The sequence below is a fragment of the Pelophylax lessonae genome (assembly GCF_965119305.1).
Source record: "Pelophylax lessonae genome assembly, chromosome: 4".
NCBI classification, from domain to species: Eukaryota; Metazoa; Chordata; class Amphibia; order Anura; family Ranidae; genus Pelophylax; species Pelophylax lessonae.
The window spans coordinates 51596061-51618352 of record NC_138771.1 but is presented as its reverse complement, the minus strand read 5'-3'; the positions used below and the strand labels follow the sequence as shown (position 1 = coordinate 51618352).

Sequence of the window (22292 nt, the reverse complement as noted above, 5' to 3'; positions counted from 1 at the left end):
GCACAGAGTACACAGTACAGCACAGAGAGCCCAGTACAGAGTACACAGCACAGAGAACACAGCACAGCACAGAGTACACAGTACAGCACAGAGTACACAGCACAGAGTACACAGCACAGCACAGAGTACACAGTACAGCACAGAGAGCCCAGTACAGAGTACACAGCCCCCCCCCCCATGTCCTGTCAGTGAGGTCCCCATAGGAGATTCATACCAGTGGGGGGAGGGGAGTGATCAGCGCACGTTGTCTGTCACTTCGCTGTCTGCAGACACAACAATCCCTCGCACCAGCCCCGCCCCTCCCCGTTCTCCGGCCCCGCCCACCTATCCGCGTCCGAACCCGAGTCGGCTCTGCCTCACGACCGGCGCTGATTGGCGGAGCTCGGCCGTCACGTGCCCACAAACTGCAATCTGTGTCTGGTGTGAGGACTGCCCGGAACAGCGAGAACCTTTCTCCGGAGAGCCAGGGGGCCACAGCCTGAGACATGTCCGGGGCCACACTTCTTCTCACTCTCTGCCTGTTCCTGGGAGCCCGGGGTGAGTGCGGGGAGCCCGACTGTATGGGACTGAATGGTGGGACTTCTCCGGGACTGTCACCTACTACTACAGAACGTGTCATCCCTGACAGGGACTGGGGGGAGGGGACAGGTGACAGTTCTGGTGAGACATCAATGCTTCTGGTGGGACTTTGAGTAACAGGTGACATTGAGGGACAGGATAGGATGGATCTGGTGGGACATTGAGGGACAGGATAGGAGGGATCTGATGGGACATTGAGGGACAGGATAGGAGGGATCTGGTGGGACATTGAGCGACAGGATAGGATGGATCTGGTAGGACATTGAGGGACAGGATAGGATGAATCTGGTGGGACATTGAGGGACAGGATAGGATGGTTCAGGTGGGACATTGAGGGACAGGATAGGATGGATCTGATGGGACATTGAGCGACAGGATAGGATGGATCTGGTAGGACATTGAGGGACAGGATAGGATGAATCTGGTGGGACATTGAGGGACAGGATAGGATGGATCTGGTAGGACATTGAGGGACAGGATAGGATGGATCTGATGGGACATTGAGGGACAGGATAGGATGGATCTGATGGGACATTGAGGGACAGGATAGGATGGATCTGGTGGGACATTGAGGGACAGGATAGGATGGATCTGATGGGACATTGAGCGACAGGATAGGATGGATCTGGTAGGACATTGAGGGACAGGATAGGATGGATCTGGTGGGACATTGAGGGACAGGATAGGATGGTTCAGGTGGGACATTGAGGGACAGGATAGGATGGATCTGGTGGGACATTGAGGGACAGGATAGAATGGATCTGGTAGGACATTGAGGGACAGGATAGGATGAATCTGGTGGGACATTGAGGGACAGGATAGGATGGATCTGGTGGGACATTGAGGGACAGGATAGGATGGTTCAGGTGGGACATTGAGGGACAGGATAGGATGGATCTGATGGGACATTGAGGGACAGGATAGGATGGTTCAGGTGGGACATTGAGGGACAGGATAGGATGAATCTGGTGGGACATTGAGGGACAGGATAGGATGGATCTGGTGGGACATTGAGGGACAGGATAGGATGGATCTGATGGGACATTGAGCGACAGGATAGGATGGATCTGGTAGGACATTGAGGGACAGGATAGGATGAATCTGGTGGGACATTGAGGGACAGGATAGGATGGATCTGGTAGGACATTGAGGGACAGGATAGGATGGATCTGATGGGACATTGAGGGACAGGATAGGATGGATCTGATGGGACATTGAGGGACAGGATAGGATGGATCTGGTGGGACATTGAGGGACAGGATAGGATGGATCTGGTAGGACATTGAGGGACAGGATAGGATGGATCTGGTGGGACATTGAGGGACAGGATAGGATGGTTCAGGTGGGACATTGAGGGACAGGATAGGATGGATCTGGTGGGACATTGAGGGACAGGATAGAATGGATCTGGTAGGACATTGAGGGACAGGATAGGATGAATCTGGTGGGACATTGAGGGACAGGATAGGATGGATCTGGTGGGACATTGAGGGACAGGATAGGATGGTTCAGGTGGGACATTGAGGGACAGGATAGGATGGATCTGATGGGACATTGAGGGACAGGATAGGATGGTTCAGGTGGGACATTGAGGGACAGGATAGGATGAATCTGGTGGGACATTGAGGGACAGGATAGGATGGATCTGGTGGGACATTGAGGGACAGGATAGGATGGATCTGATGGGACATTGAGCGACAGGATAGGATGGATCTGGTAGGACATTGAGGGACAGGATAGGATGAATCTGGTGGGACATTGAGGGACAGGATAGGATGGATCTGGTAGGACATTGAGGGACAGGATAGGATGGATCTGATGGGACATTGAGGGACAGGATAGGATGGATCTGATGGGACATTGAGGGACAGGATAGGATGGATCTGGTGGGACATTGAGGGACAGGATAGGATGGATCTGGTGGGACATTGAGGGACAGGATAGGATGGATCTGATGGGACATTGAGGGACAGGATAGGATGGATCTGGTAGGACATTGAGGGACAGGATAGGATGGATCTGGTGGGACATTGGGGAGACAGGATAGGAGGGATCTGGTAGGACATTGAGGGACAGGATAGGATGGATCTGGTGGGACATTGAGGGACAGGATAGGAGGGATCTGATGGGACATTGAGGGACAGGATAGGAGGGATCTGGTAGGACATTGAGGGACAGGATAGGAGGGATCTGGTAGGACATTGAGGGACAGATGACAAATGATTGTGATGGGTCACTGACACACACTATGACAGCTCTGATGTGACACTGAGGGACAGAATGCTGTGCTAATGTTGCGGCTAGCCATGCTGGTAGATATTGAAGCACACTGTAGTGCTGTTATCTAATAATGGAATACAATATAATTCTCAGTGTTCTTCATCATCATTTCTTCATCACAGCTGTCTGTGTGTTGCATATTATGTATATATGTGTGTTACATAAATATATATACTGTGTGTGTGTAATATATATATATATATATATATATATATATATATATATATATATATATAGTTCTGATCTACAACTGGAAAATGCTGGTAAAATATTCAGAGGGCTCTGGGAAATGTCAAGTTGAAAGAAATATTTGGCTTTATTTAATGACCGATACAAATGTTGTTTTTCTTGGGTTAAATTTGATGTTTTCTGTCCTGGGAAGGAGGGGGTATATTCATACTGTGTAGTATGTTATGGGGGGGGGGGGGGGGGTCATTACCTGTTTGATCATCCCGTGGCCCATTACTTTTTATCTGATCGTATTTAGAAGGATTGGGAGAGATTGAGGATTAGTGGAGGAGAGGAGGACAATGGGGCTCTCCAGGTTCTGCTGATAAGATCTGTGTTTACAGGTTGTTGTATTCTTCTCAGTAGAACCTGAGAAGTCCCCATTGTCCTCTCTCCTTTGTATGAGATGATCAGGGATTTGTAGTCACGCTTACAGCTGCTCGTCTTTTTGTTTCATCCATTAAAGCTGAGTATACATTGAAAATTCATAGGGAAATTGTCAGACCGTCGAATATCATTGTAAAGTAGTTTAGGATTTACATTGATTTTAAAGTAATACTGAAGTCTTTGTTATTTTTAACTATTAAAAAAACAAAACCATGTTCTACTTACCTGCTGTATGCAGTGGTTTTGCACAGAGCAGCCCCGGATCTTCCTCGGGTCCCTCTTCGGCTCTCCTGGCCCCTCCCTCCTGTTGAGTGCCCCCACAGCAAACAGCTTGGTATGGGGGCACCTGAGCCGAGTCACAGCTCCCTGTGTCCATTCAGACATGGGGCTGTGATTTTGCCCCGCCCGTTTATCTCCTCATTGGCTCACTGACTTTGATTGACAGCAGTGAGCGCCAATGGCGCCACGCTGCAGTCTCAGCCAATGAGGGGAGTCCCGGACAACATCGCTGGATCGAGGATGGACCTCAGGTAAGTATTGGGGGGTGGGGAGGGGGGCTTCTGCACACACAAAAGGCTTTATATCCTAATGCATAGAATGAATTAAGATAAAACTTCTGACTTTACAACCACTTTAAAGTTTAACTAAAGGCAAAACTTTTTTTATTTTGTTTTGGATAGAATGGAGAAGGATTAGAACAGTGAGTTTTCATAGCAGTCTGTGACCCTATTAGGAAGATTCACCCTCGCTTTTTGTCTTGTTTACTGTTATTATTAAAAGCAAAAAAAAAAAAAATTATATATATATATATATAATTTTTTTTTTTTTTTTTGGTTGCCCCTGGAGCAATAGAGGGGAAATTATTAGTAGTAGTTCTGATGACAACCTCGCTTTGCAGGGATTTCCCCTCACTTCCTGTTTTGGCTTTGGGACAGGAAGTGAAGGGAAATCTCCCCAGTGCAGCACAGATGATAAAAAAACAAAAAAAAACCCTTGACATGGGCTATAACCTTCCCCTACACCTATCTTGTATTCCTAGCAGCTGACTTTTAATTTTTTATTTCTTAGCGAAGATTCTTTTTAGGGCCCTTTTCACACATGTGCGACTTGTCCTGCGACTTGGGACTGCAAAGTCACATGATAAGTCATACCCCATGATTTCCAATGAGGACCATTCAAAGCTGTGCGACTTCAAGTTGCAGCGACTTCAAAGTAGTCCCTGCACTACTTTGATCCAACTTTGATGCAGTTTAAAGGTCCATAGACCTCAAGATTACACAGGCATTGCTTAGAGTCCAGTCAAAATTGCGGCAAAATATCGCAACTTTTAGGTTGCACAAGTGTGAAAGGGCCTAAAGGAGTTGTAAAGGCAGACATTTTTTTTTTTTATCTTAATGCATTCTGATAAAAAGCCTTCTGTGTATAGCAGTCTCCCCAGCACCCCTAATACTTACCTGAGCCCCATCTCTGTCCAGCGATGTCCACAAGTCCCTCTGCCGTCTGGGACTCTCCCTCCTGATTGGCTGAGACACAGCAGTGTCACCATTGGCTTCCGCGGCTCTCAATAAAAGTCAGCCAATCAGGAGAGAGAGGGGGCAGGGCTGAACCAGCGCTGTGTCTGAATGGACACAAGGAGCTATGACCCGGCTCGGGTGCCCCCATAGCAAGCTGCTTACTGTGGGGGCACTCAACAGGAGGGAGGGGCCAGGAGCACAGAAGAGGGTCCCGAGAAGAGAGGAGTATCCGGGCTGCTCTGTGCAAATCCAACTGCACAGAGGGGGGAAGTATAATATGTTTGTTATTTAAAAAAGAGACTTTACAATGACTTTACCCACCTGCTGACCTGTAGGTATACGGCAAGCGGGCAGCGGATGCAGGCACAATTACATACATGTACATCAGACCTTTCACCCAGCTTTGGGGTTCATGCATGTGATTGGACATAACATGAGTTTGGCAACCGATTTCAGACAATGGTTTTGGCTAAAATCAGCTGATTGTCTAATCACACACAGTTCTGTGTTTACAAACCCACAGAGCTATGTGTACAGGGAACTGAAAACAGCCAGATCAGAAAGAAACATCAGTGCACATTACACATTGTTTTTGAAATGGTTTTGCACAAAGCGGCCCGAATCCTCCTCTTCTTGGGTCCCCCGCTGGTGCACCAGGGCCCTCCCTCCCATTGAGTGCCCCCACAGCGAGCAGCTTGCAATGGGGGCACCCAAGCAGGCACATTACCAAACCGCTGCTCTGTGTACATTCAGACACAGAGCTGTGACTTGGCCCCGCCTCCTCTCTCTCCTCACTGGCTGTAATTGACCGTTGCCTGCTGTCTCAGGCAATGAGAAGGGAGAGTCCCCGGACGGCTGATGCTCTCGTGGACAACGTTGGATCGAGGGGGAGCTTAGGTATGTATTAGAGGGGCTGGGGGGGTTGCTGCACACTGAAGGTTTTTCTACCTTCGTGCATAAAGGTAAAAAAAACCTTCAGCCTTTAGAACTGCTTTAACCTCTTCCTTGTTAGTGTCATTAGTACAGTGTCTGTGTATAGTGTTATCACTGGTCACTGTATTAGTGTCACTGGTGATGTCAGTGTCCCTCCCAGTGTCTGTGTATAGTACTATCACTGGTCACTGTATTTTGTGGTAGGATAATTTTGTTAAAAAAAAAAAAAAAAAGCTGAAAAACGATACTGCAAAAAAATGCTGAAAAACACCTTCTACAGCTTTCTATTGGCATTTTGATAACATCCGGTGTGCATGAGGCCTTTTTTAGCGTCAGATTGCCCGCCACATTATCACACTATAAGTTGCTGATCACCGCCAATACAGTATAGCCTGCACAGCTGCCTATATTCCAGTACATATACCAACGTTTATAGATGCTATCATTTCCACACAAATCAATTAATATACACTGATTGGGATTTTTACATTTTGGCCTATCAAGAAATTAGATTTTTTTTATTATCATTATATATACCAAAGTAGAACATACTAATTATTATTATTGTTATTTATTTTTTTAAGTTTTAGTCTTTTTTGTTTGTATAATAAAAAATCCAGTGGTGATCAAATACCACCAAAAGAAAGCTTTATTTGTGAAAGAAAAAGTGTGTGTGTAATCAATTTTGTTTGGGTACAACGTTTTATTACTGAGAAATTGCCAGTTAAAGTGTAAGTCCACCCTAACACTAAAATCCCTGCATCTATAGATCTCCATGCTCTAACACTAACCTGTCTAACCCTGTAAAGAATAAATTGCTATACTTACCTTTTTTGAAGCCGATCCGATCCCCAGCGGCGGACGCTCTGCAGAGGACACGGCCGACAATGGCTGTGAAATGAATGGGAAGTGACGTCACCCATGGACTTACTATGGGGCTTCCGTTGGCTGTTGTGTCCTCTGCACCCGCCTGCACAGCAATGCCGTAACTGACAGCTCAGCGTCGGATCGGATTAAAATAAGGTAAGTATACTGATTTCTTCTTTACAGGGCTAGATAGGCTAGTGTTAGATCGTGGAGATCTATAGATGCAGGGATTTTAGTGTTAAGGTGGACTTCTCCTTTAACCGCTTGCCGACCGCCGCAAGTAGATTTACTGCGGCGGTCAGCCCCTGCCAGGCAGAGTGACGTTAATTAACGTCACTAGCCTGGGAGGGTCTGGGGAGCGAGCGCGCGGTCACGGACCCCCCCCCCCCCCCCGTGTGTGACCAGTGGACCCGATGTCCGCCAGTCACTCGGCGATCGGCGGGGGAGAGGGAGAAAGTCAGGCAGCTTGTGTAAACAAGCCACCTGTCATTCTCCTCGCTGTAAAGACACTGATCACACGGATCTACTATGTAGATCCGTTGATCAGTGTCCTTACAGCTCAAGCCACAGCCAATCACAGTAGAAAGCACGCCCCTAGGGATACCCACAGCCCCTCCCTCCCAAATAAAGTTAACCCCTTCACTACCAGTGTATTTTTACAGTAACAGTGCATATATATAGCACTGATTACTGTAGAAATGTCACTGGTAACCCCAAAAGTGTCAATGTCAGTCAAGGGTCCGATCTGTCCGCCACAATGTCGCAGTACCGCAAAAAAAATCGCAGATCGCCGCCATTACGCGTTAAAAAAAAAACAACAAAAATCTTTCCCTTTGTTAGTAAATGCGATAACTTTTGCGCAAACCAATAAAAATACGCTTTTTGCGATTTTTTTTTTTTTTTTTTTTTTTACCAAACATAGGTAGGATAAAACAAATTGGCCGAAAATGTTAAAAAATTTTGATTTTTTTTTACATTTTTTTGGGGGGAGTTTCATATAAAAAAATGTGAAAAATGTTGCTATTTTTGCAAAATTGTCGCTCTTTTTTTGTTTATAGCGCGTGATCAAAAAATCGCACTGGTGATCAAATACCACCAAAAGAAAGCTCTGTTTGTGGGAAAAAAAGGACGCCAAATTCGTTTAGGTACAGCGTCGCACGACCGCGCAATTGTCCGTTAAAGTCACGCAGTGCCGAATCGCAAAATACCCCCTGGTCTTTTAGCAGGAAAATCCTCCGGGGCTTAAGTGGTTAAACGAGCACAATGCTGAAAATGCTCTGGTCATGAAGGGGGTAAAACCTTCCGGAGCTCAGGTAGTTAAACACTAGAAGAGAAAGTAAACAAATTGTATGGACACGTAGAGATCCCACTATCATTTATTTCATAACTTGGGTGTAAAGTGGATCTTTCCTGTAACCTAAAGGAAGGGATTGGCTCAGTTCATTACACCAGAATGGTTATTTTTTCCTTAATGACTGTTATTTTCCACAATGAGAGTTGGAAAGAAGAGTCACATGGCTGAAAATAACAATTATTACGGGAGATAAGCTGGGTTCTAACAGTGAATTGCTCCTATTTACAGTATATGTCAGTTTACTAACCTATAACAGACAATGACGTTCCCATAACATTTGTTATTTTTGGTTCTCATAGTTGAAGATATTGGTCGATATGCAAAATAGTTGTTCTAGTTCAGTGAATGTCTGCAGAGGGTTAGGACAGCATGGCGCGGTGTGCGGCCAGCTCTTTGCCACAGCTGAGGCTATTTAAGGAGTCAGGCGGTTGGCCGAGTTACGTGACTCCGTCTGTCACGGATTTGGGAGATGGTGTATTCCTTTAACTATTGAAGTTCTCATCTGATGTCTGCACCCAACCAAAGAGCCAGGATTCCAAGACCCCCTTCTGCACCCCCCCCCCCCTCCCCCCACTCAATCACCTGCATCATGACATTGCTCGGTTTCAGTGTGCTGATGTATGAGAACATTATTGAAGATGGATGAAGGGGATCTCTACATGGCCACCTGTGACAGTGCAGTGCTAGCTAATGTTACTAGAGGTGCGCATCTTCACTGGCCTCACCATTACGATTATCATATCAACGATTCGATTCGATATCCCGATGCATCACTATTAATGCACATGGTTTTAATCAAAAAAATTCAAGCAGTCAGAATTTTTTATTTATTATTATATAAAATGCTCCCTGCATGTAGCAAAGTCTAAATACAGCAAATGACTTAGAAAGGAGCTCCAGGCTCCCCCCAAAATACTAGAGGAGATGGTCAGAGACTGCAGGCATGATACGAGAGATGGTCAGAGACTGCAGGCATGATACAAGAGATGGTCAGAGACTGCAGACATGATACAAGAGATGGTCAGAGACTGCAGACATAATACAAGAGATGGTCAGAGACTGCAGACATAATACAAGAGATGGTCAGAGACTGCAGACATAATACAAGAGATGGTCAGAGACTGCAGACATGATACAAGAGATGGTCAGAGACTGCAGGCATGATACGAGTGATGATCAGAGACTGCAGGCATGATACGAGAGATGGTCAGAGACTGCAGGCATGATACGAGAGATGGTCAGAGACTGCAGGCATGATACGAGTGATGGTCAGAGACTGCAGGCATGATACGAGAGATGGTCAGAGACTGCAGGCATGATACGAGTGATGATCAGAGACTGCAGGCATGATACGAGAGATGGTCAGAGACTGCAGGCATGATACGAGAGATGGTCAGAGACTGCAGGCATGATACGAGAGAGGGTCAGAGACTGCGGGCACGCTACGAGAGAGGGTTAGAGACTGCGGGCACGCTACGAGAGAGGGTTAGAGACTGCGGGCACGCTACGAGAGTGGGTCAGAGACTGCGGGCACATACGTTATGAAAGGCTTACCTTAAAATAAACCCTCCAGCACCATGCTGTCGCCACTGACAGACGCTTCTATCTTCACTCGGCCTTCCGGGTTCACATCCTCCGAGCGTCTGGCTGCACCGCCATTACATCACTCCCATGCATGCACACAGGAGTCACTGACCACGGCGTGGAGCTCTGACGGGACGGCACGGGTAAAACCGTCACTTCAGATCGCATGTGCCGGTGAGGTCACCGGCTGCATTCAGTGTGAATATCATCTTAACTGTGTAGGTTTAGGAGATATTCACTGTACCTACAGGTAAGCCTTCTAGAATTACCTGTAGGTACAAATGGCAAAACAGGGGTTACTTTCACTTTTTAAGATCTCATTCACACGGGTAGAAAAAAATGAAACTGCTAGGGGCGTCTGGCTTTTTTTTTTTTTTTAATGCCTATGAATGCAGCTGCATTTTATTTAATGTGGCCATGTACATGTAGGGGGCACTGATGGGCAGCACTGATAATCAGGACACTGAAAATTTAGCGCCCTGATTATTAGTGTAAATGTCCCCTGTCACTCTTGCCGGTTATCGGCTCTCCTCTCCTCATGCTGTGACTGCACAAGAGGAAAGAAATGACGATAACCAGCAAGTTTGTTTACATATGATCAGCTGTGATTGGTCACAGCTGATCACATTGTAAAGGGCCGCTGTGATTAGCCCTGTACCCCGATCAGTGATCAGCTGTGTCTGAAGGATGCGTGCCGTGGGGGTGTAGTTTTTGGAGGACCTCCATGGACGCCCTCCCAGAACTAGACAACTGTGCTATAGCCGATCGGGAAGTGGTTAATCACGTACATGCATACATTTGCTCTGGTGCCTAGAATAAATTCAGATTTTAGCCAATAAAAGGAATTTGCGCTCCTACTTGCATAAACACCATACACGCAAAAAAGCAAACATGCAACATTAGAAACATTTTTCCGTCAAGTTTTGGCAGCAAAAATGCAGCGTAAGGCTGGGTTCACATTATTGTGATGTTAGACATCTGCGATATCTGTGCGATGCAAATTCAGCCATACAAACTGTATGGCTGAACTTGCATCGCATTCAGACAAAAAAGATGCAGGACCCTTTTTTAGTCCTCACTGGAATCGAATCACATGGCTGTGAACACCCATGCGATTCGATTCCAGTGAGGACCAAAAAAGTGTCCTCACTGGAATTGATTCCTGCACTATTTGGCAGTTTGCATTGCGATCTGCGAACCAATCTGGGGGTGTCATTAACTTTGTATTGACACTCACAGGGGTTCACATAGGGCAGTGTGACCTGCCTGCCAGAGACATGCCATGTGGGAACCCAGCCTAATTTCATACTGGAAAGCCTCAGAGATTTTATGCCTAAGCACACAGGAGCTGCTAAGCGTCTCTTTTCGTGAGGTCTTACACACTTACACTGCTTGCATTATAAAAAAAAAAACAAAAAAAACATTTAACCGGTTGCCGACCGCCACACCACTATATACGGTGGCGGTCAGCCCCGGCCAGGCAAAGTGACATATACAGTGGGTACGGAAAGTATTCAGACCCCCTTAATTTTTCACTCTTTGTTATATTGCAGCCATTTGCTAAAATAATTTAGGTTCATTCTTCTTCCTCATGAATGTACACATAGCACCCCATACTGACAGAAAAACACAGAATTGTTGACATTGTTGCAGATTTATTAAAAAAGAAAAACTGAAATATCACATGGTCCTAAGTATTCAGACCCTTTGCTGTGACACTCATATATTTAACTCAGGTGCTTTCCATTTCTTCTGATCATCCTTGAGATGGTTCTACACCTTAATTTGAGTCCAGCTGTGTTTGATTATACTGATTGGACTTGATTAGGAAAGCCACACACCTGTCTATATAAGACCTTCCAGATCACAATGCATGTCAGAGCAAATGAGAATCATGAGGTCAAAGGAACTGCCTGAAGAGCTCAGAGACAGAATTGTGGCAAGGCACAGATCTGGCCAAGGTTACAAAAAGATTTCTGCTGCACTTAAGGTTCCTAAGAGCACAGTGGCCTCCATAATCCTCAAATGGAAGACGTTTGGGACGACCAGAACCCTTCCTAGAGCTGGCCGTCCGGCCAAACTGAGCTTTCGGGGGAGAAGAGCCTTGGTGAGTGAGGTAAAGAAGAACCCAAAGATCACTGTGGCTGAGCTCCAGAGATGCAGTCAGGAGATGGGAGAAAGTTGTAGAAAGTCAACCATCACTGCAGCCCTCCACCAGTCGGGGCTTTATGGCAGAGTGGCCCGACGGAAGCCTCTCCTCAGTGTAAGACACATGAAAGCCCGCATGGAGTTTTGCTAAAAAACACCTGAAGGACTCCAAGATGGTGAGAAATAAGATTCTCTGGTCTGATGAGACCAAAATAGAACTTTTTGGCCTTAATTCTAAGCGGTATGTGTGGAGAAAACCAGGCACTGCTCATCACCTGTCCAATACAGTCCCAACAGTGAAGCATGGTGGTGGCAGCATCATGCTGTGGGGGTGTTTTTCAGCTGAAGGGACAGGACGACTGGTTGCAATCGAGGGAAAGATGAATGCGGCCAAGTACAGGGATATCCTGGACAAAAACCTTCTCCAGAGTGCTCTGGACCTCAGGCTGGGCCGAAGGTTTACCTTCCAACAAGACAATGACCCTAAGCACACAGCTAAAATAACGAAGGAGTGGCTTCACAACAACTCCGTGACTGTTCTTGAATGGCCCAGCCAGAGCCCTGACTTAAACCCAATTGAGCATCTCTGGAGAGACCTAAAAATGGCTGTCCACCAACGTTTACCATCCAACCTGACAGTACTGGAGAGGATCTGCAAGGAGGAATGGCAGAGGATCCCCAAATCCAGGTGTGAAAGACTTGTTGCATCTTTCCCAAAAAGACTCCTGGCTGTATTAGATCAAAAGGGGGCTTCTACTAAATACTGAGCAAAGGGTCTGAATACTTAGGACCATGTGATATTTCAGTTTTTCTTTTTTAATAAATCTGCAACAATGTCAACAATTCTGTGTTTTTCTGTCAGTATGGGGTGCTATGTGTACATTCATGAGGAAGAAGAATGAACCTAAATGATTTTAGCAAATGGCTGCAATATAACAAAGAGTGAAAAATTGAAGGGGGTCTGAATACTTTCCGTACCCACTGTATATACGTGACTAGCCTGTCACTTGCTTGTGAGCCAATAGCGGCGACCGCGCGCCCACGGAGGCACGCTCCCGCCCCGGCTTGTTCCCTAGCAAGTCCGTGCGCGTGACCGGCGGACCCGGGGTCACTCACCGATCGTCCGCCGTAAGGGGAGAAAGGCAGGCGGCTGATGTAAACAAGCCGCCTGTCATTCTCCCCTGTGTATGAATAGTGATCATACGGTTCTGCTATGTAGGACCGTTGATCACTGTTCCTACACCAGTAGCCACAGCCAATCACAGTTAGAAGCACGCCCCTAGGGACACACTTAACCCCTCCTTCCCCAATAAAGTTAACCCCTTCCCTGCCAGTGTCATTTTGCAGTAACAGTGCATATGTATAGCACTGATTACTGCAGTAATGTCACTGGTAACCCCAAAAGTGTCAAAAATGTCAGTCAAGGGTCCGATCTGTGCGCCGCAATGTCGCAGTCCCGCAAAAATCGCATCAAGGGTCCGATCTGTGCGCCGCGATGTCGCAGTCCCGCAAAAATCGCATCAAGGGTCCGATCTGTGCACCGCAATGTCGCAGTCCCGCAAAAATCACAGATTGCCGCCATTACGCGTTTAAAAAAAAAAAAGACAAAAATCTTTCCCTTTGTTAGTAAACGCAATAACGTTTGCGCAAACCAATCAAAATACGCTTTTTTTTATTTTTTTATTTTTTTTTTTTTACCAAACATATGTAGCATAAAACAAATTGGCCAAAAATGTTAAATTTTGATTTTACATTTTTTTTGGGGAATTTCATGTAAAAAATTTGAAAAATATTGTTATTTTTGCAAAATTTGCGCTCTTTTTTTGTTTATAGCGCAAAAAGTAAAAATCGCACAGGTGATCAAATTTTACCACCAAAAGAAAGCTCTCTTTGTGGGGAAAAAAAGGACGTCAAATTAGTTTAGGTACAGCGTCGCACGACCGCACAATTGTCCGTTAAAGTCACGCAGTGCAGAATCGCAAAAAAAGCCCTGGTCAGGAAGGGGGTAAAATCTTCCGGGGCTTAAGTGGTTAAAGTGATTGTAAAGTCTCTTTTTTTTTTTTTTTTAGCAAACATGTTATACTTACCTGCTCTGTACAGTTGGATTTGCACAGAGTGGCTCAGATCCTCCTCTTCTCGGGTCCCTCTTCGCCGCTCCTGGCCCCTCCCTCCCGTCGGGTGTCCCCACAGCAAGCAGATAGCTATGGGGGCACCTGAGCCGAGCTGCAGCTCTGTGTGTCCATTCAGACATGGAGCTGCAGTTCGGCCCCACCCCTCTCTCTCCTGATTAGCTAACTGACTTTGACAGCAGCGGGAGCCAATGGTGCCGCTGCTGTGTCTCTCAGTCGTTCTATAATAAAAAACCCAGTGGTGGTCAGAAAACTCTATTTGTGTGGGGGGAAAAAATGATCCAAGTTTAATTTAGGCACCGTTGTTTAGCACGACCGCACAATTACCAGTTGAAGTAGTGCAGTGCTGAATAGCAAAAAATGTTCTGGTCATGAAAAGGGTAAAACCTTCTGGAGCTGAAGTGGTAATGATTTATTTATTTTATTATTTTTTTTACATGCCTGCGCTTTCACGATTTCTAGGATTTTATTAGCTGTTGGCTGTGGTTAGTAGGTACATTCCTTATATATGAGTTTTCATGTCAGCTCTGCTTCATAACACAACAAGGCAGGGTAGATAAAAATCATTTGACATTAATCGACGTTTTTTATTTTATTTAAATCTGATTTTTTTTTTTTTTTTAAATCAAATTTATTTTAAATGAAATACTTTTGGAGTAAACTATCTAGTTTTCTACTTCAGATACATTAATCATTTAGTAAAGTGAGCTCCATTTCATGCTGAATAATGTAGCATGAGATGAGGCTGAATATTCTGCAATATTTTCATTGTTGGTAAACTCATTCAAGGAATCCAATCTCTGCAAGCTGAGATAACAACATGCACTGCATTGATGCATTCACACGAACTACCAGCAAGAATAAGTCCTTACATTTAAAGAGCACCTGTCATTTCAGATCCATCATGGCAGAGGCATCCACTCACCTGTGAGCCTGTTAGCGGGCATCCACTCACCTGTGAGCCTGTTAGCGGGCATCCACTCACCTGTGAGCCTGTTAGCGGGCATCCACTCACCTGTGAGCCTGTTAGCGGGCATCCACTCACCTGTGAGCCTGTTAGCGGGCATCCACTCACCTGTGAGCCTGTTAGCGGGCATCCACTCACCTGTGAGCCTGTTAGCGGGCATCCACTCACCTGTGAGCCTGTTAGCGGGTATCCACTCACCTGTGAGCCTGTTAGAGGGCATCCACTCACCTGTGAGCCTGTTAGAGGGCATCCACTCACCTGTGAGCCTGTTAGAGGGCATCCACTCACCTGTGAGCCTGTTAGAGGGCATCCACTCACCTGTGAGCCTGTTAGCGGGCATCCACTCACCTGTGAGCCTGTTAGCGGGCATCCACTCACCTGTGAGCCTGTTAGCGGGCATCCACTCACCTGTGAGCCTGTTAGCGGGCATCCACTCACCTGTGAGCCTGTTAGCGGGCATCCACTCACCTGTGAGCCTGTTAGCGGGCATCCACTCACCTGTGAGCCTGTTAGCGGGCATCCACTCACCTGTGAGCCTGTTAGCGGGCATCCACTCACCTGTGAGCCTGTTAGCGGGCATCCACTCACCTGTGAGCCTGTTAGCGGGCATCCACTCACCTGTGAGCCTGTTAGCGGGCATCCACTCACCTGTGAGCCTGTTAGCGGGCATCCACTCACCTGTGAGCCTGTTAGCGGGCATCCACTCACCTGTGAGCCTGTTAGCGGGCATCCACTCACCTGTGAGCCTGTTAGCGGGCATCCACTCACCTGTGAGCCTGTTAGAGGGCATCCACTCACCTGTGAGCCTGTTAGAGGGCATCCACTCACCTGTGAGCCTGTTAGCGGGCATCCACTCACCTGTGAGCCTGTTAGCGGGCATCCACTCACCTGTGAGCCTGTTAGCGGGCATCCACTCACCTGTGAGCCTGTTAGCGGGCATCCACTCACCTGTGAGCCTGTTAGCGGGCATCCACTCACCTGTGAGCCTGTTAGCGGGCATCCACTCACCTGTGAGCCTGTTAGCGGGCATCCACTCACCTGTGAGCCTGTTAGCGGGCATCCACTCACCTGTGAGCCTGTTAGCGGGCATCCACTCACCTGTGAGCCTGTTAGCGGGCATCCACTCACCTGTGAGCCTGTTAGCGGGCATCCACTCACCTGTGAGCCTGTTAGCGGGCATCCACTCACCTGTGAGCCTGTTAGCGGGCATCCACTCACCTGTGAGCCTGTTAGCGGGCATCCACTCACCTGTGAGCCTGTTAGAGGGCATCCACTCACCTGTGAGCCTGTTAGCGGGCATCCACTCACCTGTGAGCCTGTTAGCGGGCATCCACTCACCTGTGAGCCTGTTAGCGGGCATCCACTCACCTGTGAGCCTGTTAGCGGGCATCCACTCACCTGTGAGCCTGTTAGCGGGTATCCACTCACCTGTGAGCCTGTTAGCGGGCATCCACTCACCTGTGAGCCTGTTAGAGGGCATCCACTCACCTGTGAGCCTGTTAGCGGGCATCCACTCACCTGTGAGCCTGTTAGAGGGCATCCACTCACCTGCTGCCGCCACGTCCCTCATCTTATGTCACTTCGGCATCACCAGCCGTCCCAATAAAGTGAAAGGGACTGTTGGTGAGTCAATAGCGGGTCAGAGGAAGAGCCATTGCCGGAAAGAGATGACAGTTGCTTTATAAAAATGATTTAAATTAAGTTGGTTTAAATCCAGCCTTTTCACTAGTGATTTAAATCAAATCCACCCTGCAACAAGGCAATCCAACTGGAAAACATTTGCATCATAGACTCTATTCTTGCATATAATTGGTCCTTTCCCTTTAAACCAAGAAAATTGGATTGTGACACTTTTTTTTTTTTTTTTTTTTCTTGTGACTTTTCTAAGATGCTTTTTTATTCTAATTTTTAACACCGACTACAATAATAATAATAATAATAGAGAGGAGTACAGACAAGGTGAAGTCATGCATGTGACTGTGAAGGGAGTCATAGAAAGATTTATTTATAACCACATTGGGAGTTTTTACAGGTGGGAAGGGAGTTACAGCTGAAGCTTGTTTTCTGACCTCCTGGACTTGTACTGGGCGTTGTTCATAGGAGAATGAGATCATACTAGACACAGGCCGGCCAATGAGATGATAGTAGACACAGGCCGGCCAATGAGATGATAGTAGACACAGGCCGGCCAATGAGATGATAGTAGACACAGGCCGGCCAATGAGATGATAGTAGACACAGGCCGGCCAATGAGATGATAGTAGACACAGGCCGGCCAATGAGATGATAGTAGACACAGGCCGGCCAATGAGATGATAGTAGACACAGGCCGGCCAATGAGATGATAGTAGACACAGGCCGGCCAATGAGACGATAGTAGACACAGGCCGGCCAATAGGAGAGACCCGCAGGAGCCTAACATTGTGCGTAGTCATACAGTGATATGTGATGGATCTCCTATCCAGTTAGGAAACTATAAAATACCAGCCGGGGGAGGGGGGGGGGGGGTGACGTGTGGATAAAACACCAGCTGGCACCGTTCTAGTGTCAGTCTTGTTATTCTTCACAGTCTCACATTGTTCTGCAGTGTGCTGATTATATATAGTAACTATTCTCTTCTATAGCGGATCTGTGGACACCAAATCTTCTTAGGGAAGATAATCTTGTCTAGACTTCCAGTATTATTAGGGTTATCTTCTGTAATTCTGTTAAGCAATCTATTTACAGATCTGTTATTCCTGAATTGTTTGCCAGTTCTTTTGTCTTGATGATAACATTAAAGTGACTATAAAACAATCACCTTGTAAAACATCCCCGGCCTTATCAGCAGTAGGGTTGTCCTCCAAAGGGCTGTTTGTATCTGGGGTGTGCCATATACAGAGTGCAGGGCCAGGGGTGCGCTGTGTGCAGGATCCCAGGAGAGTGCGCTGTGTGCAGGGTCCAGGAGAGTGCGCTGTGTGCAGGGTCCAGGAGAGTGCGCTGTGTGCAGAGTCCAGGAGAGTGCGCTGTGTGCAGGGTCCAGGAGAGTGCGCTGTGTGCAGGATCCCAGGAGAGTGCGCTGTGTGCAGAGTCCAGGAGAGTGCGCTGTGTGCAGGGTCCAGGAGAGTGCGCTGTGTGCAGGGTCCAGGAGAGTGCGCTGTGTGCAGGATCCCAGGAGAGTGCGCTGTGTGCAGGGTCCAGGAGAGTGCGCTGTGTGCAGGGTCCAGGAGAGTGCGCTGTGTGCAGGGTCCAGGAGAGTGCGCTGTGTGCAGGGTCCAGGAGAGTGCGCTGTGTGCAGGGTCCAGGAGAGTGCGCTGTGTGCAGGGTCCAGGAGAGTGCGCTGTGTGCAGGGTCCAGGAGAGTGCGCTGTGTGCAGGGTCCAGGAGAGTGCGCTGTGTGCAGGGTCCAGGAGAGTGCGCTGTGTGCAGGGTCCAGGAGAGTGCGCTGTGTGCAGGGTCCAGGAGAGTGCGCTGTGTGCAGAGTCCAGGAGAGTGCGCTGTGTGCAGGGTCCAGGAGAGTGCGCTGTGTGCAGGGTCCAGGAGAGTGCGCTGTGTGCAGGGTCCAGGAGAGTGCGCTGTGTGCAGGGTCCAGGAGAGTGCGCTGTGTGCAGGGTCCAGGAGAGTGCGCTGTGTGCAGGGTCCAGGAGAGTGCGCTGTGTGCAGGGTCCAGGAGAGTGCGCTGTGTGCAGGGTCCAGGAGAGTGCGCTGTGTGCAGGGTCCAGGAGAGTGCGCTGTGTGCAGGGTCCAGGAGAGTGCGCTGTGTGCAGGGTCCAGGAGAGTGCGCTGTGTGCAGGGTCCAGGAGAGTGCGCTGTGTGCAGGGTCCAGGAGAGTGCGCTGTGTGCAGGGTCCAGGATTTAGGGATGTACTGATTTGGTTCATGAAATACATTTTTATAAATACATTTAAAACGGTTTGATATTCATTTTTACGCTGTAATCCAAAGCTTGCTTTTTTTTTATGTGTGTGGCACATGTGGCCAGCAGCAGAGGACTAGAAGCTCCTCCTGCTTATGTTTCCCTGCAGACAGGTTGGGTCATGTGACAGCTATATATCAATTAGGAAAAAGGTACTTTGGATTTCTCTTCTGTTCATTTACAGCATTTTTTTTCACACCTGCTCAAAACTTTTTCACAGTAGTGTAGATTCCATAGATTCCCCCACTCATACTTAACCACTTGCCGACCAGTCACATTGACTGTACTGCGGCAAAGTGGTTCGTTATCGTCCAGCGGCGTAGACCTACGTCGCTGGACTCCTCCCCATGTAGGCGGCGCTCGCGCACCGCCGGGGGCGCCCTCCCGCTGTTTTCAGTCACAGCGGGAGTCGGGCCAGGGGAGGAGCAGCGCGATCGCCGCTGCTCTTCCCCGATCGTCAGGGAATCTAGTTTGGAGATCCGCCCGCTTGTGTAAACACAGCGGGCGGATCTCCTCAGTGACAAGGAGTGACAGATTGCAGGGTTCAGCATAGCGGAACCTGCGATCTGTCCCTGTGTCACTCAGTCACCTCCCCCCACACACGTCAGTAAGCACCAGGCATACATTAACCCCTCCCTCTTTAATAAAATTAACCCCTTCCCTGCCAGTGTCATTTTTACAGTAACAGTGCAAATATATAGCACTGCAGTAATGTCACTGGTACCCCCAAAAGTGTCAAAAATGTCAGTCAAGGGTCCGATCTGTCCGCCGCAATGTCGCAGTCCCGCAAAAAAAATCGCAGATCGCCGCCATTACGCGTTTAAAAAAAAAAAAACACAAAAAATGACAGAAATCTTTCCCTTAGTTAGTAAACGCAATAACTTTTGCGCAAGCCAATCAAAATACGCTTATTGTGATTTTTTTTTTTTTTTTTTACCAAACATAGGTAGCAAAAAACAAATTGGCCAAAAATTTTAAAAAATTTTGATTTTTACATTTTTTGGGGGGAATTTCATATAAAAAAATGTGAAAAATATTGTTATTTTTTCAAAATAAACGCTCTTTTTTTGTTTATAGCGCAAAAAGTAAATATCGCACAGGTGATCAAATACCGCCAAAAGAAAGCTCTGTTTGTGGGAAAAAAAGGACGTAAATTTTGTTTGGGTACGGCGTCGCACGACCGCGCAATTGTCAGTTAAAGTCACACAGTGCCGAATCGCAAAAAGTGGCCTGGACGTAAGACAGCAAAATCCTCCGGTGGTAAAGTGGTTAAACAGCATAGATGGAGGAATCTCCTGTTGTCAGCCATAATATTCTGATAGCTGCCACCCGTAGCTGTCAGAATACCTGAACAGTCATTGTTTGCTTGACCTTTTCCAATCCAGCTCCTTTAATTTCTCAATCAAAGTTTGTTAAACCGGTGGGCGCTAGTAGGGCCACTCACTGCTCGGACTTTGTCCAATTCACAGTAATTGGGCAAAATTTGAGCCATGTATGACCAGATTCAGGCTAAGCTTGGATCAATTCTCCCCACCCCCGGCTGCCTGAACATCAACAATTTCCCACCTGACTCCTTTTGATTTTCATAATTGGGTTTTAGATGATGGCGACAGTCCCACCCACAGCTCCATTATTTGCAGGAATCAGCCAAAATTTGATTTATGTATGGCTAGCTATAGGACCAACTCCAATGTGGAATTTATTCTTGTATATGGTAAAATCCACAAACTGAGCACCGTCTGTAACCGTGTATTGTAGAACTTCCACAGAAATGTTGTCACCCAGGTCTTGCAACTGATTTTTCCTGAGTTTTTGATTGGGAAGAGCCCACTGGGAAGGTCACATGGCCACCCTCTATGGCAGAGGTGTCAGACTCAATTTAATTGCGGGCCGCATCAGCATTATGATTGCCCTGAAAAGGGCCGGTTGTATCTGTAAGACTAGATGTCTTGAGCATTCCCTACCCTTACACAGGATGTCAAGAGCCTCTCCACCATCAGAAGTTGAGCCCCCCCCCCCCCCACCCTTACATCACAGTGCACCCCCATTGCCTTGTGCTGCTGCTGGGAAGAAGCTTGAGGCAATGCTGAAAAGCAGAAAGTACAGGATCTGGGGGAGGACCGGAGGAGGGCTGGAGCTCTTCTGCAGCTGCAGGAGAGGTTTGAGGGCCACATGAAATGGCCTGGAGGGCCGGATTCGGCCCGCGGGCCTTGTGTTTGACACCTGTGCTCTATGGGATTACGTTTCACATCATCACTATCTCCATCCTCCTAGAGCTGGCCTTAGGCACCTTCTACTGGAGGAGGACTGGAGGAACACTTCCTTCTCTGGGCATTTACATGTGTGATGAGGTACCAAGACGGTCTCCATGGGATTCTGCAAGTCAGTGCTGCCACCCTACAGCAAGAAGCGAAGCGAAGACCAACATTGTGAAATAAATGACTTCCTAAGACAGGCCTTTACAAGGGAAGTACCATTTTAGCCGCTTGCCGACTGCCCGCCGCATATATACTGCGGCAGGCTGGCTTGGCTGCGCGAATTGCCGCACCTGTACGGCAATCTGCGGGAGCGTTCCTGGGGGCGTGCGCCCCATTCGCCAGTGGGGAAGCTGATTCACGGGGCGACTGGGCACCCTGAAAGGGGCCTAAGGCTAGAAGATAACTGTAAGCACAATGTTTTACAATGTATCATTTTGTTGTTAGATCAAAGGAATGAACTTTTGTCTGTAAGTGAGGGCAGTTTAACCCCTTAACCACTTATGCCCCGGAGAATTTGGCTGCTCAAAGACCAGGGCCTATTTTGTGATTCGGCACTGCGTGACTTTAACGGACAATTGCGCGGTCGTGCGACGCTGTACCCTAATGAAATTGACGTCCTTTTTTCCCACAAACAGAGCTTTCTTTTGGTGGTATTTGATCACCTGTGCGATTTTTTTTTTTTTTTTTTTTTTTTTTTTTTTTTTTTTTTTTTACTTTTTGCGCTATAAACAAAAAAAAGAGCGACAATATTGAAAAAATAACAATATTTTTCACATTTTTTTTATATGAAATTCCCCCCCAAAAAATGTAAAAATCAAAATGTTTTAACATTGTAGGCCAATTTGTTTTCTGCTACATATTTTTGGTAAAAAAAAATCGCAATAAGCGTATTTTGATTGGTTTGCGCAAAAGTTATTGCGTTTACTAACTAAGGGAAAGATTTCTGTCTTTTTTTTTTTTTTTTTTTTTGCAGGAGTGCGACATTGCGGCGGACAGATCGGAGCCTTGACTGACATTTTTGACACTTTTGGGGTTACCAGTGACATTACTACAGTAATCAGTGCTATACATATGCACTGTTACTGTAAAATGACACTGGCAGGGAAGGGGTTAACTTTATTATAGAGAAAGGGGTTAAGTGTGTCCCTAGGGGCGTGTTTCTAACTGTAAA

The 22292-nt window shown here is 47.2% G+C and overlaps 1 protein-coding gene across 2 annotated transcripts in view; it reads left to right on the top strand.

Moving 5' to 3' along the window:
* The first annotated feature begins 343 nt into the window (after positions 1-343).
* Positions 344-22292, top strand: part of MFGE8 (milk fat globule EGF and factor V/VIII domain containing) — a 184425-nt gene continuing 162476 nt past the window's right edge. For both annotated transcript variants that reach the window (XM_082254014.1, XM_082254013.1), the window contains exon 1: positions 344-537. In XM_082254014.1, the coding sequence (XP_082110140.1) occupies positions 486-537 (52 nt within the window). In that variant the 5' untranslated portion in view covers positions 344-485. The remainder of the gene's footprint in view (positions 538-22292) is intronic.